This window comes from Callithrix jacchus, chromosome 12, assembly GCF_049354715.1.
Source record: "Callithrix jacchus isolate 240 chromosome 12, calJac240_pri, whole genome shotgun sequence".
Classification (NCBI taxonomy): domain Eukaryota; kingdom Metazoa; phylum Chordata; class Mammalia; order Primates; family Cebidae; genus Callithrix; species Callithrix jacchus.
Window position 1 is genome coordinate 22805003 of NC_133513.1, and position 18167 is coordinate 22823169.

An 18167-nucleotide genomic window follows, 5' to 3' on the forward strand; every position below is an offset into this window, starting at 1 on the left:
CCAAGGTGGGAAGATTGCTTGAGGCCAGGAGTTTGAGACTAGCCTGGGCTACATAGTGAAACCCTGTCTCTACAAAGATAAACAAATTAGGTGGGCATAGTGGCACACACCTGTAGTCCCAGCTACTCAGGAGGCTGAGGTACGAGAATCACTTGAGCCCAGAGATCAGGGCTGCAATGAGCTATGATCGCACCGTTGTAATCCAGCGTGGGCAGCAGAACAAGACCCTTTCTCTAAAAATAAAACTTTACAAAAAAGACGATGTGACTTTTTATGATATGGGAGAGAAGGAACTACTGTACCAAATAAAACTTGCAAGTAGAAAGGAAAAAAGAAAATTATAGTAGATTATACTAGTTTAGGTATCAAAGTATGAAAATTGTGAGTCCAGGATTGTTATGTGGTCCCATGGCATAAGAAACCCAGGTTCTCTGTCTTATAGTTCTTTCAGCCTTAGCACATGGCCATCCACCTCATGGTCTAAGGTAGCTGTTTGAGCTCCAGCAATCACATATGCATTTCAGCCAGTAGAAAGGAAGGAGAGCCGAGGGGCACATTCCCTTATTCTCTTTAAGAACCATTCCCTAGGCCAGGCGTGGTGGCTCACGCCTGTAATCCCAGCACTTTGGGAGGCCAAGGCGGGTGGATCACAAGGTCAAGAGATTGAGACCATCCTGGTCAACATGGCGAAACCCCGTCTCTACTAAAAATACAAAAAAATTAGCTGGGCATGGTGGCGCATGCCTGTAATCCCAGCTACTCGGGAGGCTGAGGCAGGAGAATTGCCTGAACCCAGGAGGCGGAGGTTGCGGTGAGCCGAGATCGCACCATTGCACTCCAGCCTGGGTAACAAGAGCGAAACTCCGTCTCAAAAAAAAAAACAAAAAAAACACCGTTCCCTATAGTTGCACACACTCCTTCTTATATCCCATTGGTTAAAACTTGGTCACATGGTCACACCCATCTGCAAAAGACTGTGGGAAATGTATCCTGAGTGGCTACATGACAAGCGTTGCCAAAACCCAGTGGTTCTGTTATTAGGGAAGGAAAGAGTGAACAGCTAGTGGGGGATAGTTTGCCACAGCTGCCTTCACAGCAAATTTATGACAACTCAAAAGCCATAAAACAGATGACACTTGCTTAGCTCTGGAATGCATATCAAGTGCCTAGTGTGTACGAGGCGCTGTGCCAGGCAGGGTCACAGCTGCTTGTCTGTTTCCCAGGGCTGAGGAGAATGTCAGATCTGTGGTGGGGCATGGCCGAGGCTGGGCTCCCCACACTGCAAGATGACGGAGTTGGCTAGGTGAATTAATTGGGTAAGGAGCCAGGATTTGCTCCCTGGCAGCCCAGATCCTGCATCTGAGCGTGTTTTATTTGTTTGTTTGTTTATTTGAGATAAAAGTGGTATACGTGGCATGATCTCAGTTTACTGCAGCCTCTGCCTCCCAGGCTCAAGTGATCCTCCCGCCTCAGCCTCCTGAGTAGCTGAGACTACAGGCACACGCCATCATGCCTGGCTAATTTTTGTATTTTTCTATAGAGACAGGATTTCGCCATGTTGCCAGGCTGGTCTGGAACTCCTCTGAGTTCAAGCGATCCACCAGCCTTGGCCTCCCAAAGTGCTGGGATTACAGGCATGAGCCATCGTGCCTGGCCCTGAATCTGAGCCTTTAACTACTGAACTGACTACACTGCCTGGAGGTCTGCAGGTTGAGGTTGTGATTCTGGCCCCTCTCCTGGCACCATCCTGGCATCCAGGTACCACCAATTTGGCTGGGCCTGCTGGCAGCTCCTGGCACCACACCGTGTTGATCAGCAGGGATTCTGGCCAAGGGCTGATCAGGGCAGAGTAGGAGCTGGGGATGGGAGTGGTTGACAGTGCGGAGAAGCCAGCCCAGGGCTCAGGGAGGATTTTGGTGACAAGCAGGATCAGGTGGCTGTGGCATTGGATCCAGGCCTGTGACTGTCTCTTGCCCAAAGGATAAGAAACAAACTCAGCAGTTGACAGCTATTTTCAGACTGTGAGTATAGAAATCAATGTATAGGTCGTGTGTTAAGGAAAAAGATTAAACAGAAAGAAAACAGTCATAAGTAGAATAGAAAATAGCAAGAGTGAGCCAGGCACGGTGGCTCATGCCTGTAATCCCAGTGCTTTAGGAGGCCAAGGTGGGAGGATTATTTAAGGCTGGAAGTTCAAAACCAGCCTGCCAACGTAGTGAGACTCTGTCTCTACAAAAATAAAAAACAGTAGCCGGGCATGGTGGCATGGGAGGTGGAGGCGGGAGGATCGCCTGAACCCAGCTGTTGGAGGCTGCAGTGAGCTGTGATGACACCACCGCACTCCAGTTAGGGTGGCCTTTCTCTGAAAATAAAATTTAAAAAAATAACGAGTAAATTTTACAAAGTAAGGCTAAGTACAATTTCTTGAAACTTTACTTTCCATTTTATAGGTGGGTACTGGGTTAGGATTTAAATATATTTCCTGCTTCAGTAGCCAGAGTACCAAAGCCTTGGCTCTAGAAGACCATCTGCCTGATGGACAGCACTGCCGAAAATAATTGGACTTACTGGTTTGATGTGAAAAGTTTTTAAACTAATTTACTGTTTTGTGTCTAAAGCAATCCAGCTTTATAAAAATGTTAAAGCAGTATAGAAATGTACAAAGTTTTAAAAAGCTGTCCAGGCTCAGTGGCTCACACCTATAATCCCAGCACTTTGAGAAGCCAAGGCAAGCAGTTCACTTGAGGTCAGGAGTTCAAGACCAGCCTGGCCAACATGGTGAAACCCTACCTCTACTAAAATACAAAAATTAGGTGGACGTGGTGGCAGGCACCTATAGTCACAGCTACTTGGGAGGCTGAGGCAGGAAAATCATTTGAACCTGGGAGGCAGAGGTTGCAGTGAGCCAAGATCGCACCACTGTGCTCCAGCCTGGGCGACAGAGCAAAACAGCATCTCAAATTTTTTTTGGCCAGGCACGGTGGCTCATGCCTATAATCCCAGTGATTTGGGAGCCTGAAGCGGGTAGTTCACGAGGTCAAGAGATCAAGACCATCCTGGTCAACATGGTGAAACCCCGTCTCTACTAAAAATACAAAAAATTAACTGGGCACCGTGGCGTGTGCCTGTAGTCCCAGCTACTCGGGAAGCTGAGGCAGGAGAATTGCTTGAACCCAGGAGGCGGAGGTTGTGGTGAGCCAAGATAGTGCCATTGCACTCCAGCCTGGGTAACAAGAATGAAACTCCGTCTCAAAAAAAAAAAAAATTTTTTTTTTTTTTAAATTAAAGATCAGAAGTTTCCTCCAGGTCCACAACTGCTTATCCAAGCGCTGTCCAGTTCCTATGGATTTTTCAGGGAAGTTTCCATGCATGTACATGTGTCCTTTTTCTTTTTCTTTCATTTTTGGAGACAGGGTCTTGCTCTGTTGCCCAGGCTGGAGTGTTGTGACACAATTTCAGCTCTCTGCAACCTCCACCTCCTGGGCTCAAGTGATCCTCCCACCTCAGCCTCCTGAGTAGCTGGGACTACAGGTACATACCACTACACCCAGCTAATTTTTTCTATTTTATTGTAGAGATAGGGTCTCATTGTTTCCCAGGCTGGTCTCAAAGTCCTGGGCTCAAGTGATCCTCCCACCTCAGCCTCCCAAGGTGCTGGGATTGCAGACATGAACCACCACATCCGACTTTCTTTTTTCTAACTTTGGCTTTCTTGAGATATAATTGACATATGTTACAATCTGCTCACTTAAAATGTACAATTCAATGGTTTTTAGTATATCCACAGTCATGCCGCCACAATTAATTTTAGAACGTTTTCATCAACTCAAGAGAAACCCCATAGCCATTAGCAATCATTCCCCATTTACCCCCAGCCATTCCCACCACCCCAGCCTTCCTCCAGCCCCAGGCAACCATTAGTCTGCTCTCTGCTGCTGCAGCCTTGCCTTCTCTGGAAGTTTCATAGAGAATTAGCCAATGTGTATAGTCTTTTGTGACTCCCTTTTGCCTCCCCTGGTGATTTTAAGTTTCATCCGTATTGGAGTGTTTCAGAACCTAGGAATGGAATTGCTGGATCATACAGTAACTCAGTGTTTAACTTTTTGAGACATTGGGTTTTTGTTTTTTTTTTAAGATGAGATCTCACTCTGTCGCCCAGGCTGGAGTACAATGGCTCAATCTCAGTTTACTGCAACCTCTGCCTCCCAGGCTCAAGCAATTCTCCCACCTCAGCCTCCAAGTAGTTGGGATTACAGGCATACACCACCACGCCTGGCTCCTTTTTTTTTTTTTTGAGATGGAGTTTCTCTCTGTCGCCCATGCCGGAGTACATCTCAGCTCACTGAAACCTCCAACTCCTGGTTCAAGGGATTCTCCTGCCTCAGCCTCCTGAATAGCTGGGATTACAGGTGCATACCATCATGCCTGGCTAATTTTTTTTTTTATTTTTGGTAGAAACAGAGTTTCGCCATGTTGGCCAGGCTGGTTTCCAACTCCTGACATCAGGTGATCCACCCACCTCAGCCTCCCAAAGTGCTGGGATTACAGGCATAAACCACTACACCCGGCCTCTCTTTACTCTCTTGATGGTGCCCTTTGAAGCACAAAAGTTTTTTATTTTGGCGATGTTCAATTTTTTTTTAAAAAAAACAGGATTTCACCAGGCTGGTCTTGAACTCTAACCTCGTGATCCACCCACCTCAGCCTCCAAAGTGCTGGGATTACAGGTGTGAGCCACCGCGCCAGGTTTTTTTGTTTTGTTTTGTTTGAGACAGAGTTTCACTTGGTCAACCAGGCTGGAGCACAGTGGTGCAACCTCAGCTCACTGCAACCTCTGCCTCCCTGGCTTAAGCTATTCTCCTGCCTCAGCCTCCTGAATAACTGGGACTACAGGGGTAGGACACCACACTCACCTAATTTTTGTATTTTTAGTAGAGGTGGGGTTTCACTATATTAGCCAGGCTGGTCTCAAACTCCTGACCTCATGATCTGCCCACCTTGGCCTCCCAAAGTGCTGGGATTATAGGTGTGAGCCGTTATGCCTGGCCATTTTTTTTTTTTATTTGAGATAGTCTCACTTCATCACCCAGGCTGGAGTACAGTGGCACAATCTCAGTTCATTGCAACATCCTCCTCCTGGGTTCATGCAGTCCTCATGCTTCAGCCTCCCCAGTAGCTGGGATTACAGGTGGGTGCCACCACACCTGGCCAATTTTTTTTTTTTTTTTTTTTGGTAGAGTCAGGATTTTGCCATGTTGTCCAGGCTGGTCTCAAACTCCCAAGCTCAAGTGATCCACCCACCTCAGCCCTCCAAAGTGCTGGGATTACAGGCGTGAGTCACTGCGTGCGTCCAGCCCAGATGATGTCCCACTTACCTGCGCTTTTGTTGCTGTTGTTTTGGTGTCTTACCAAGAAGGTTTTGTCTAACTCGAGGTCATGAAGAATTTGTATTTTCTTCTAATAGAATTTTAGCTTCTATTTTAGGCTTTTGATTCATTTTTAATTAATTTTGGGGCATGGCATCAGGAGGGGATCAACTTCATTTTTATGCATATGGATATTCATTTATCCCAACACCATTCGTTGAAAAAGTTCTTCCTTCCCCATGGAATCATCTTAGCGCACTTGTTGGAAAATCAATTGGCTGTAACTGAGGGTAAATTATCTTGGCCCCCTTGTTGAAAATCAAGTGGCTGTACATGTGAGAGTTCTATCCTACAATCTTCCTGAACTCTTTCTTGATTGTGTGTGTGTATGTGTGTGTGTGTGTGTGTGTGTGTGTGTGTCTGTGGGTATGGGACCTTCCCCTTTCTAACAGTCACGCAGTATTTCATGGTGTAGAGAGAAGTACTGTGATCTCTATAATGAGCTTCTGTTGGACACTTGGGGCTGTTGGGTTTGTTTGGTTTGGTTACTGTTACGGATTGTGCTAGAGAAAAGGCTTTTAGGAGCACTCCTTCATTCCGGGAAAGTGCATTGAGTGCCTTCTTTGTGCCAGGCACTCTTGGAGGTATTGGGCCTGCAGACAATAACAAGTAAACAGGGTGATGTCAGTTTGAGAAAAGCACAGTGAGGAAATGAACCATGCCTAAAATCCCAGCATGCTTTTGGTGTCTTATCCAAGAAGGCTTGGTCCTCACTTTGGGAGGCCAAGGCAGGAGGATCACTTGAGCCCAGGAGATTGAGAGCAGTCTGGGCGACATAGCAAGACCCGGCCTCTACAGAAAATAAAGAAAATTAGCCAGGCTTGATGGCATACACCTGTGGTCTCAGCTACTTGGTGGTTGAATGGGAGGATTGCTTGGGCCTGTGAGGTCAGGCAGTGACTTAGGTGAGCTAGGATGGCACTGCTGCACTCCAGCCTGGACAACAGAGCAAGATTCTGTCTCAAAAAAAAAAAAAAAAAAAAGTTGGGCGGGGCGGATCACAAGGTCAAGAGATCAAGACCATCCAGGCCAACATGGTGAAACCCCGTCTCTCCTAAAAATACAAAAATTAGCTGGGCATGGTGGCGCATACCTGTAGTCCCAGCTACTCGGGAGGCTGAGGCAGGAGTATTGCTTGAACCCGGGAGGCGGAGGTTGCAGTGAGCCGAGATCACGTCACTGCACTCCAGCCTGGGTGTCTGGCAACGGAGCGAGACTCTGTCTCAAAAAAAAAAAAAGAAAGAAAGAAAAAGAGAAAAGGCCAGATGTGGTGACTCATGCCTATAATCCCAGCACTTTGGGAGGTCCAGGCGGGTGGATCAGCTGAGATCAGTAGTTCAAGACCAGCCTAGCCAACATGGTGAAATGCCATCTCTACTAAAACTACAAAAGTTACCTGGGTGTGGTGGTGAGCGCCTGGAATCCCAGCTACTCAGGAGGCTGAGACAGGAGAATCCCTTGAACCTGGGAGGTGAAGGTTGTAGTGAGCCAAGATTGCGCCATTGCACTCCAGCCTGGGCGACAAGAGCAAAACTCTGTCTCAGAAAAAAAAAAAAACAACAGATCTGCAAGGGAGTGATTGGATATGCATGTGCATGTTGGGTTGAGGGTTCTGTGATTGGGGGGGATTCACTGAAGAGGCGTCCTTTGAGCTATGAGCTCAGTGATGAGAAAGAGCCCACAGTTAGGAAGGTTGTTCCAGGCACAAGGAACAGCAAGTACAAAGACCTGGACCGGAAGGCAGGAACGAACCTAATACTGTTTTTTCACAGAACAGAAAAAAACCCAGTGTGCCTGGAGAGCAGCCAGGGCTGGAGAAGTGGGCAACATGCCAAACGAACACAGCTCTTGCAGCCTTACCAAGGCATTTGGATTTTATTACAAATGTGAAAGGAAGCTGCTGGGGGTGGGCATTAAGCAGAGGAGTACCTCGATCTAATTGATGTGCCGAAAAGAGCACGCTGCTTAAGAAGCCCGTTTTTTTCCCAACCTGGTTCCAGCATTTCCAAACACTGAGTTCTTAGAAGTGGAATGACTGGGTCAGCAGGTTTAGACATTTAAAATGTTCCTAGGTGCTGCCAACTGCCTCCCTAAAAGATAGCTCTAGGTTTTACCCCAAAGGTGCCAGCTCCTGCCATAGCCTGCAGTGTTTGGGGTGAGGGTCGGGCAAATTTGCACCCCTGGATCCCAGCACCCACTCTCTGGCCCTTGCTTTTTTTGTAGGACCTTCACCTCTGCATTTACCCAGTAACTCTGGCTGTGCCGGGTACCCCTTGGGTAAAACGGGCACCCCAGAAACATGGCAGACGAAGATCTCATCTTCCGCCTGGAAGGTGTTGATGGTGGCCCCCGAGCTGGCCATGATGGTGGTTCTGATGGGGACAGCGATGATGAGGAAGGTTACTTCATCTGCCCCATCACCGATGACCCAAGGTCAAACCAGAATGTCAATTCCAAGGTTAATAAGTACTGCAGCAACCTAATGAAAAGTGAGCGGTATGGTTCCAGCGGATCCCCGGCAAACTCCTTCCACGTCAAGGTGAGTGAGCCACCTACGCCGCCTTCCCCACCCAGCTTAGCTGCTGTCAGGGATGGAGGATTAGGGTCTCTGGTTGGAGTCTTCTTCGTGTTTCCAGACCTTGGCCAGTGCTCCCAACTCTGATCTGAGGATATACTTGATAAGCAAGGAGGGTTTTGTTGATTTAAAATAAATTTCATTACCTTGGAACGGGGTGTTTTTCAAATAGTAGCCTAGGACACACTGTGGAGTTGTGAAAATCTTTTGCTGAGTTTGTCCAGTGTTTTGTTTTTATTTATTTATTTACTTATTTTAGTTTTCCTAAGAGTCATGGTTTTGCTCTGTCACCCAGCCTGTAGTGCAGAGGTGCTGGTTTTTTTGTTTTGTTTTGTAAAGAAATGGAACAAAACAGAATAAAATAGCAACTATTGGGGAACATTGCAAACTATAAAGATCTTACTTCTTTTTAAAAAGTTTTATTTGTGGCAATAGAAAATTCCCAAACTAAGGACTGACTTTCCCTCCCTCCCTCCCTCCATCCCTCTCTCTCTTTCTTTCTCTCTTTCTGTTCCTTTCTTCCTCTCTCCTTCCCTCCCTCCCTCCCTCCCTTCATCCTTCCCTCCCTCCCTCCTCTCCCTCCTTCCCTCTTCCCTCCCTTTTTCCCTCCCTCTCTTTCTTTGTCTCTTTCTGTTCCTTTCTTCCTCTCTCCTTCTCTCCCTCCCTCCCTTCCTCCTTCCCTCCCTCCCTTCCTCCTTCCCTCACTCCCTCCCTTCTTCCTTCCCTCCTTCCTCTCCCTCCTTCTCTCCCTCTCTCTTTTTCTCTTTCTTTTCTTTTCTTTCTTTCTCTCACTTTGTTGTCCTGGCTGGAGTGCAGTGGCACAATCATGGCTCACTGCAGCCTTCAACTCCTAAGCTCAAGCCATCCTCCTTCCTCAGCCTCCTGAGTAGCTGGGATAACAGGCTTGTATCACTATACCTGATTCATTAAAAAAAAAAATTTTTTTTTTTTTTCTTGTAGAAATGGGGTCTCACTATGTTTCCCAGGCTAGTCTTGAACTTTTGGCCTCAAGCAATAAGGATTCTATTTCTTGAACATAGGTGTACACACATTCACACACAAAACTGTGGTGGATATATCAATTACTTATGGTCAGTGTACCATTTTTTAAAAAATAAATAGAACAGTGATTTGTGCCTGTAGTCCCAGCTATTCAGGAGGCTGAGGTGGAGGATGGCTTGAGCCCAAAAATTCGAGGCTTCAGTGAACTATGATTGTGCCACTGCACTCCAGCCTGGGCAAAAATGTGAGACCCTATTTCTTAAAAAAGAAAAGAAAAAGAAATAGAATGAAATAGAAGAGAAAATATTGGAGAATACCACAAAGTGTAAAGACTTTATTTCTTGAAATACATATACATACCCATTGACACATAAATGCGGTGACTATATTGGTTGTCAGTGATCAGCCTCTGATGGTATACTCATTGTTAATTTTTTGAAAATTTATTTAACACCATACTTTTAGGTCAGTCGCAGTGTCTCACACCTGTATGTAATGCCAGCGCTTTGAGAGGCCAAAGTGGGAGGATTGCTTGAGCTCAGAACACCGTCATGGGAAACATAGTGAGATACTATCTCTCAAAAAAGAAAACAGACTGGGAGTGGCGGCTCACGCCTGTAATCCCAGCACTTTGGGAGGCCAAGGCGGATGTATCACTTGAGGTCAGGAGTTTGAGACCAGCCTGGTCAACATGGTGAAACCCCGTCTCTACTAAAAATACAGAAAATTAGCCAGGTGTGGTGGCTCACACTTGTAATCCCAGCTACTTGGGAGGCTCAGGCAAGAGAATCACTTGAACCAGGGAGGCGGAAGTGGCAGTGAACCGAGATTGTGCCACTGCACTCCAGCCTGGGCAATGAGAGTGAAAATCCTTCTCAAATAAATACGTGTATTATTCATTTTATTGTTTTTTTAGACAGTCTCACTCTGTCACCCAGGCTGGAATAAAGTGGTGGGATCTCGGTCCAGTGCAACCTCCACCTCCTGGGTTCAAGTGATTCTCGTGCCTCAGCCTCCTGAGTAGCTAATATAACAGGTGTGCACCACCACACCCAGCAAATGTTTTGTATTTTCAGTAGAGACAGAGTTTCCCTGTGTTGGCCATGCCGGACTCAAATTCCTGACCTCAAGTGATCTGCCTGCCACAGCTTTTCAAAGTGCTGGGATTATAGGCATGAGCCACCATGCCCAGCCTAGATAAATTTAAAAATCATAAATTTATTGAAAGCCATTTGGTAGGTGCCAGCATGGGTACTTGATCACGTGAAACTTGCATTTATTTAATGCATGTTATGTATCTGTCACCGGGCTATGCTTTTGAGTACAGAGGCAAACACCAATTGTTTACTGATTTAAGAGTCTCCCTTTTTATCCAGCAGAGACATTCAAGTGGAGAAACAAACATAATAACTATTAGTTACTTTGATAGAAACTTGTTTAGGGACACGGAAAAAAAGGATCTCATTTAACACTTACAGCCATCGTGGCTGGGCGCACTGGGTCAAGCCTGTCATCCTAGCACGGTAGGAGGCCAAGATGGGAGGATCGCTTGAGGCCAAGAGTTGAGACCTGCCTGGTCAACATAGCAAGACCCCATCTCTATTAAAGAAAAAAAAGAAGCACTTACAGCTGTCCTATGTGGTTACAACTGTGAAGGATAGACTACATTCTTTTTTTTTTTGAGGCAGAGTCTTGCTCTGTCGCCCAGGCTGGAGGGCAGTGGCATGATCTCGGCTCACTGCAGCCTCCACCTCTCGAGTTCAAGTGATTCTTCTGCCTTATCCTCCTGAGTAGCTGGGACTACAGGCACTTGCCACCATACTGGGCTAATTTTTGTATTTTTAGTTGAGATGGGGTTTCACCATATTGGTCAGGCTGGTCTCGACCTCCTGACATTTTGGTCCACCTGCCTCGGCCTCCCAAAGTGCTGGGATTACAGGTGTGAGCCACCACACCTGGCCTATTTCCCTTTCTGTTGCCACAGTCCAGGAGTGTGACCCTAATAATTTCTCATTGATTATGAGAATTAATGGTTTGTTAAAACCTTTCTACAAATTAACTGCCATTTTCCAACTTCATTAATTTGAAACTCATACTGTGAAAAGTTTTTCATCTCAAGTGTCTTTTATACATTGTCCGATTTTGTGTTGAATATTTTGAAAGCACCCTTCCGCATGTGTGTATGTGGGTACAGAAACATGTGATATGATTCTTCATGTTGGTTATCATAAAAAATAAAATAAAACACTTTTAAGAGTTGGACATCCTTCTCTGGACTGAGGAAAAGTGTACTTATTTTGGTAGGGATTTGTGTTCATACCATAGCAAAGCTGGTATACAGAAGAGGAGGAGAAGATGGGTGCAGTGGGTCACGCCTGTAATCCCAGCACTTTGGGAGTCCAAGACAGGCAGATCACCTGAGGTCAGGAGTTCTAGACCAGCATGGCCAACATGGCAAAATCCTGTCTCTACAAAAACATGAAAATTAGCCTGGCATGGTGGTGCCATCTGCGGTCCCAGCTACTTGGGAGGCTGAGGCGTGAGAATCACTTGAACGTGGGAGGCGGAGGTTGCAGTGAGCCAAGATTGTGCCACTGCACTATAACCTGGGTGACAGACTGAGACTCTGTCTGTCTCAGAGAGGAAAAGGCGAACTTTTTATTATTGGACTTTGTATAATAACTGGTGGGGTAAAACATCAAAAGTGCAACACTGTTACCCTTACTTAATTAAATCCTCACAAACAGTTAAGTATCAGTACTGTAAACAAAATGCCTATTACCACTTTGGAATTTGAAATTAAAAATATTCTTCCATATCTTCGGGATTAATATGTTTTTAGAAAATTAATAATTTTAGTTCCTGGAGATAGTTGGGTAATGTTTTCCTTTTCGGCCTAGAGTTCTAGCTGGAGTCACTCTGGGGCATGCAGCTCCAGAAATAGCCCCGGGGGTCTCCTCTGGGGTCGGGGGCCCTTAAAGGAGCAGGTTTCCACTCATCCTGTTTCCCATCCATGAGCACTCAACCCCTGGAGGGCAGCTCAAGTGTCCGTGAGAGGGGCTGATTTAAATTACAGGCTGTGGTTCTCACAGAATGCTGTGTTTACATTAGAACATAGAAGACGTTTCTCTCTCTTTTTTTTTTTTGAGACAAATTCTTGCTCTGTCTCCAGGCTGGAGTGCAGTGGTGCAATCTCGGCTCCCTGCAACCTCCACGTCCCAGGTTCAAGTGATTCATGCGCCTCAGCCTCCTGAGTAGCAGGAACCACAGGTGTGCACCACTATGCCCTGATAATTTGTGTATTTTTGGTAGAATTAGGGTCTTGCCTTGTTGTCCAGGCTGCTCTTGAACTCCTGGCCTCAAGTGATCCATCTGCCTCACCCTCACAAAGTGCTGGGATCATAGGCATGAACCCCCATGCCCAGCCTTTTCTTCTTCTTTTTTTTTTTTCTTAGAGACACAGTCTTGCTCTGTCACCCAAGCTGGAGTGCAGTGACATAATCATAGCTCATTGCTGCCTCGAACTCCTGAGCTCAAGTGGTCCTCCCACCCCAGCCTCCCAAGTAGCTAGGAGGACAAGTGCATGCCACCATACCCAGCTGATTTTTAAAATTATTTTTTAATTTTTTTTTTTAAGAGACGGGGTTTCACCATGTTGGCCAGGCTGGTCTCGAAAACTCCTGACCTCAGGTGATCCAGCCACTGCGCCCAGCCTTTAAAATGTTTTTGTAGAGATGAAGTCTCAGCATGTTACCCAGGCTGGTCCAAAGACGATTCTATGTGATTTGACCTTTTTTTTCCCCTGTGTTTTTTACTTTTTTTATAGAGACAGGGTCTCGGTGTGTTGCTCAGGTTGGTCTTAAATTCCTGGGCTGAGACGATTATCCCACTTCAGCTTCCCAAAGTAGGATTATAGGTGTAAGCTACTGTGCTTGGCCATGATTTGAGTCTAAACCAGTGCCTATTGTTACATATAGTATGTGTATGTGAAAACCCATAAAAAGCCCTTGGCACGGTCCTGCTCCGTAATAAAGTCAAAAAATGTTAGCAATTTTTATATATGTAGTTAAATAAAAAAGCAAGTTGAAATATAGTACAATCCTTTTTTTAGACGGAGTCTCACTCTGTCACCAGACTGGAGTGCAGTGGCGTGATCTCGGCTCACTGCAACCTCTGCCTCCTGGGTTCAAGCGATTCTCCTGCCTCAGCCTCCTGAGTAGCTGGAACTACAGGCTCACACCACCATGCCCAGCTAATTTTTGTATTTTTTGTAGAGACGGGGTTTCACTATTTGGCCAGGATGGTCTCAATCTCTTGACCTTGTGATCCACCTGCCTCAGCCTCCCAAAGTGCTGGGATTACAGGTGTCAGCCACAGTGCCCAGCCGTATGATCCTATTTTTATTAGAAATATATATACACATATATGGGTATTTGCATAGCAAAAACCATTTGAAAGGGAAGTTTGCACTCAGTAGTTACTAGCAGTTCCCTCTGGGGGACGGGTATCATTAAGGGGGGACTTTGTATGTATTTTAAACATTTTAAACTTTTTTTTTTTTTTTTTTTTTTTTTTGAGATGGAGTTTCACTCTTGTTACCCAGGCTGGAGTGCAATGGTGCGATCTCGGCTCACTGCAACCTCCGCCTCCTGGGTTCAGGCAATTCTCCTGCCTCAGCCTCCTGGGTAGCTGGGATTACAGGCACGCACCACCATGCCCAGCTAATTTTTTGTATTTTTAGTAGAGATGGGGTTTCATCATGTTGACCAGGATGGTCTTGATCTCTTGACCTCGTGATCCACCCGCCTTGGCCTCCCAAAGTGCTGGGATTACAGGCTTGAGCCACAGCGCCCGGCCACATTTTAAACTTTTAAAGTATTACTTGTGTGGAGAAAAAGATGTTTTTAAGAGAAGAAAAATAAAGCAAAATAGCCAGGTAACTTCCTCTCTCTCAAATAAATTGATTAATAGCCCGGTCTTAAAACTCATCACTTCTGGCTGGGCATGGTGGCTCACACCTATAATCTCACTTTGGGATTGTAGGCACTTTCGGAGGCCAAGACAGGTGGATCACCTGAGATCAGGAGTTCAAGATCAGCCTGACCAACATGGAGAAACCCTGTCTCTACTAAAAATACAAAAATTAGCTGGGTGTGGTGGCACATGCCTGTAATCCCAGCTCCTCAGGAGGCTGAGAGAGGAGAATCGCTTGAACCCGGGAGGCAGAGATTGCAGTGAGCCGAGATCACAACACTGCACTCCAGCCTGGGGGCAACGAGAGCAAAACTCCATCTCAAAAAAAAACACAAATAAACAAAAAACCCAAAAAGTCATCACTTAGGATGGGAGCATCTTGTAGGTCCCTCCAGGACCCTTCTGGTCTGTTCAACCCCTCCACCCAAACACCTCTGGAAGCTCCTGGAATGGGTTTCCCTTTTTCATGCCCCTGCCTAATAAAACCTCTTTCAACTGATGTCTTGGTCTACCAAAATTACAGTTCTGCCTCCTTCAGAACCCAGTTTTTATTTTTATTTTTAAAATTTTAGAGACAGCGTCTTGCTGTGTTGTCTAGGCAGGGGTACAGTGGCGCCATCATAGCCCACTGCAGCCTCCAACTCCTGGGCTTGAGCGATCCTCCCACCTCAGCCTCCTGAGTAGCTGAGACCACAGGCATGCACCATGCACACCTGGCTAACTTTTTAATTTTTTTTTTTTTTAAAAGATAGGGTCTCATTACATTGCCCAGGCTTATCTTAAACTCCTGGCCTAAAGCAGTCCTTCTGCCTCAGCTTCCCAAAGTATTGGGATCTGCACCCAGCCCAGAATCCAGACTGAAGACAACCTTTCCTGGCTTTCTCCTCTGCCCTGGGGCTCTTAGCAGACCTTTATGTGCCTGAGTCATTCTCTGTGTGAGTCAGCGCCTGACTGCAAGGCTAGGGCTGTGTCTGATGTGACCTCTGTTCTGTTGGTGCAGCATAGTAGAACTTGGTAAATTGTTTGACTCGCTGTTCAACACCCACCTATGAGTGAGAACATGCAGTGTTTGATTTTCTGTTCTTGTGTCAGTTTGCTGAGAATGATGGTCTCCAGGTTCATCCATGTCCATACAAAGGAACTCATCGTTTTTGATGACTGCATAATATTCCATGGTGTATATGTGCCACATTTTCCCTGTCCAGTCTATCATCGATGGGCATTTGGGTTGGTTCCAGGTCTTTGCTATTGTAAACAGTGCTGCAATGAACATTCATGTGCATGTGTCCTTATATTAGAATAATTTGTAATCCTTTGGATATATACCCAGTAATGGGATTGCTGGGTCAAATGGAATTTCTATTTCTAGGTCCTTGAGGAATCGCCACACTGTCTTCCACAATGGTTGGACTAATTTACACTCCCACCGGCAGTGTAAAAGTGTTCCTATTTCTCCACATCCTCTCCAGCATCTGTTGTCTCCAGATTTTTTAATGATCGCCATTCTAACTGACCACATAGACACAGGGAGGGGAGCACTACACACTGGGGTCTGTTGGGGGGAATAGGGGAGGGACAGCAGGGGGTGGGGAATTGGGGAGAGATAGCATGGGGAGAAATGCCAGATATAGGTGCAGGGGAGGAAGGCAGCAAATCACGCCACCATGTGTGTACCTATGCAAAAATCTTGCACGTTCTTCAAATATACCCCAAAACCTAAAATGCAAAAATTTATAAAAAATTAAAAAAAAATGTTTGTGTGTGGATGGGAGTTGGCACTTCATTCCTCACTTTCTTTTTTTTTTTTTTTTTTTGAGGTGGACTCTCACTTTGTTGCCTAGGCTGGAGTGCAATGGTGTGATCTCAGCTCTCTGCAGCCTCTGCCTCCTGGGTTGAAGTGATTCTCCTGCCTCAGCCTATCCAATAGCTGGAACTACAGGTGTGCGCCACCATGCCCAGCTAATTTTTGTATTTTTAGTAGAGATGGGGATCACCATGGGCAGATCACCATGTTAGTCAGGATGATCTCTATCTCTTGACCTGGTGATCTGCCCGCCTTGGCCTCCCAAAGTGCTGGGATTACAGGTGTGAGCACCGTACCTGGCCTCATTGCCCACTTTCTAGGTTATCGAAAGCAGGCTTTGCTGGGTTAGTGTTGCCAGGGGTGGCTCCGGAGGGAGAGAACACCTCAGTTTTCCAACCCTTGTTCCCCCAGCACTCTGTAAACCTAAGTGTTTTTTTTTTTTAAACTTACCATGAACTGGTAACCTGGATTGTTGAACCAAAATGGCCCACTGGCCTCGCTCCAAGGAACACACCCAGTAGGTACTGGGTGTGGATTGTGAAACGTCAGGTTGTGTCACTGCCAAGCCCAGCCTTCTGACCAAGCTGTCCTGGAGATGTGACAGAACCATTCAGGGGGCCGCCCTCTCCATAGAATATCAGGCAGTCATCCAAAGATGTTTATAGAGTTTATGATAACGTGGGAAAGTGCCTCTGCTTCAGAGTTAAATCTAAAGAGAATACAGTATGATTATAACTCTCCGAAACTCGCACGTACACACACAGCCAAGGCCTGAGGGGAAGCACATCACCAGGCCAGCAGGGATTGCCTTTGCATGGGATTAGGCGGGACTGTGCTCCTTTTCTCCTTCTCTGTCATTTCTACATTTTCTAGAATAAGCATAGGGAGCAAATACATGTTTTAAATTTTTTAATTAAGGTGGAAATTTTTATTTATTTATTTGAGACAGAGTCTTGCTCTGTCGCCCAGGCTGGAGTCCAGTGGTGTGATCTCAGCTCACTGCAACCTCCACCTCCCGGGTTCAAGCGCTTTTCCTGCCTCAGCCTCCATAAAACAATTAGCTGGCATGGTGGTGGGTGCCTGTAGTCCCAGCTACTCAGGAAGCTAAGGCCTCCTGACCTTATGATCTGCCCGCCTCAGCCTCCCAAAGCGCTGGGATTACAGACGAGAGTCATCGAGCCCAGCCAGGAAATTTTATTTTTAAAAATTTTCAGCTGGGTGTGGTGGCTCATGCCTATAATCCCAGCACTTTGGGAGGCCAAGGTGGGTAGATCACCTGAGGTCATGAGTTTGAGACCAGGTGAAACCCTGTCTCTACTAAAAATACCAAAAAAACTTAGCCAAGCGTGGTGGCATGCACTTGTAATCCCAGCTACTCCAGAGGCTAAGGCAGGAGGATCACTTGAACCCGGGGTGCAGAGGTTGCAGTGAAAGACTGCACCACTGCACTCTAGGCTGGGTAACAGAGCAAGACCCTCTCCTCTGCCCCCACTCAAAAATATTTTCCTGATCTGAGACTATCTCAGAGATCATTCCACAGCATAGATCACCTTTTTAAAAAAATTTCTTGAGATAAGGTTTCTGCCTGTTGCCCAGGCAGAAGTGCCGTGATGTGATCACAGCTCACTGCATTGAAATCCTGGGCTCAAGTGATCCTCCCACCTCAGCCTCCCAAGTAGCTGAGACCACAGGTGTGTGCCACCATGCCCAGCCTGTTGTTGGTAATTTAATGTCTGAATATCATTTCATTGTTGGAAGCACCGTAATAAATGTAGCCAGCCCCTTCTTGTAGGGTATGTAGGTTATTTCCAGTCTTGTTCTGCCACAAACGATGCTTCCTTGTGCATGTGTCTTTGCACCCATGCGTGGGTGTGCCCACTAGAGGACCCCCAAGAGGTGGACTGACTGGGCAAAAGGTTTGTGTGTTTAAACTGGGATAGGTGTTGTCGGTTGCTCCTCAAAGAGGTGACACCATCGTGTGTGCCCCCCATCATGGGTGGATACACTTGCTTCCCATGCCCTTGTTTGGCCAACTTTGGTGATTACACTTATACTTGTAACCCACTGAGGGAGGCTCTGACAGTGTGATCAAAGAATAATGATTACCTTGGGAGGCCGAGGGAGGCGAATCATCTGAGGTCAGGAGTTCGAGACCAGCCTGACCAATATGGTGAAACCCCATCTCTACTAAAAATATAAAAATTAGCCAGGCATAGTGGCGTGCAACTGTAGTCCCAGCTGCTCGTGAGGCTAAGAGAATTGCTTAAACCTAGGAGCTGAGGTTGCAGTGAGCCAAGATCATGCCACTGCACTGCAGCCTGGGCGGCAGAGCAAGACTCCATCTCAAAAAATAAAAAAAATTAGCAGCTGTTTTGAAATATAATTC

The 18167-nt window shown here is 46.3% G+C and overlaps 1 protein-coding gene across 2 annotated transcripts in view; it reads left to right on the top strand.

Annotated features, from left to right (window-relative positions):
• Nucleotides 1–18167, top strand: part of EEF2K (eukaryotic elongation factor 2 kinase) — an 85827-nt gene that overhangs the window by 13749 nt on the left and 53911 nt on the right. For both annotated transcript variants that reach the window (XM_078344867.1, XM_078344868.1), the window contains exon 2: nucleotides 7650–7965. In XM_078344867.1, the coding sequence (XP_078200993.1) occupies nucleotides 7726–7965 (240 nt within the window). In that variant the 5' untranslated portion in view covers nucleotides 7650–7725. The remainder of the gene's footprint in view (nucleotides 1–7649; nucleotides 7966–18167) is intronic.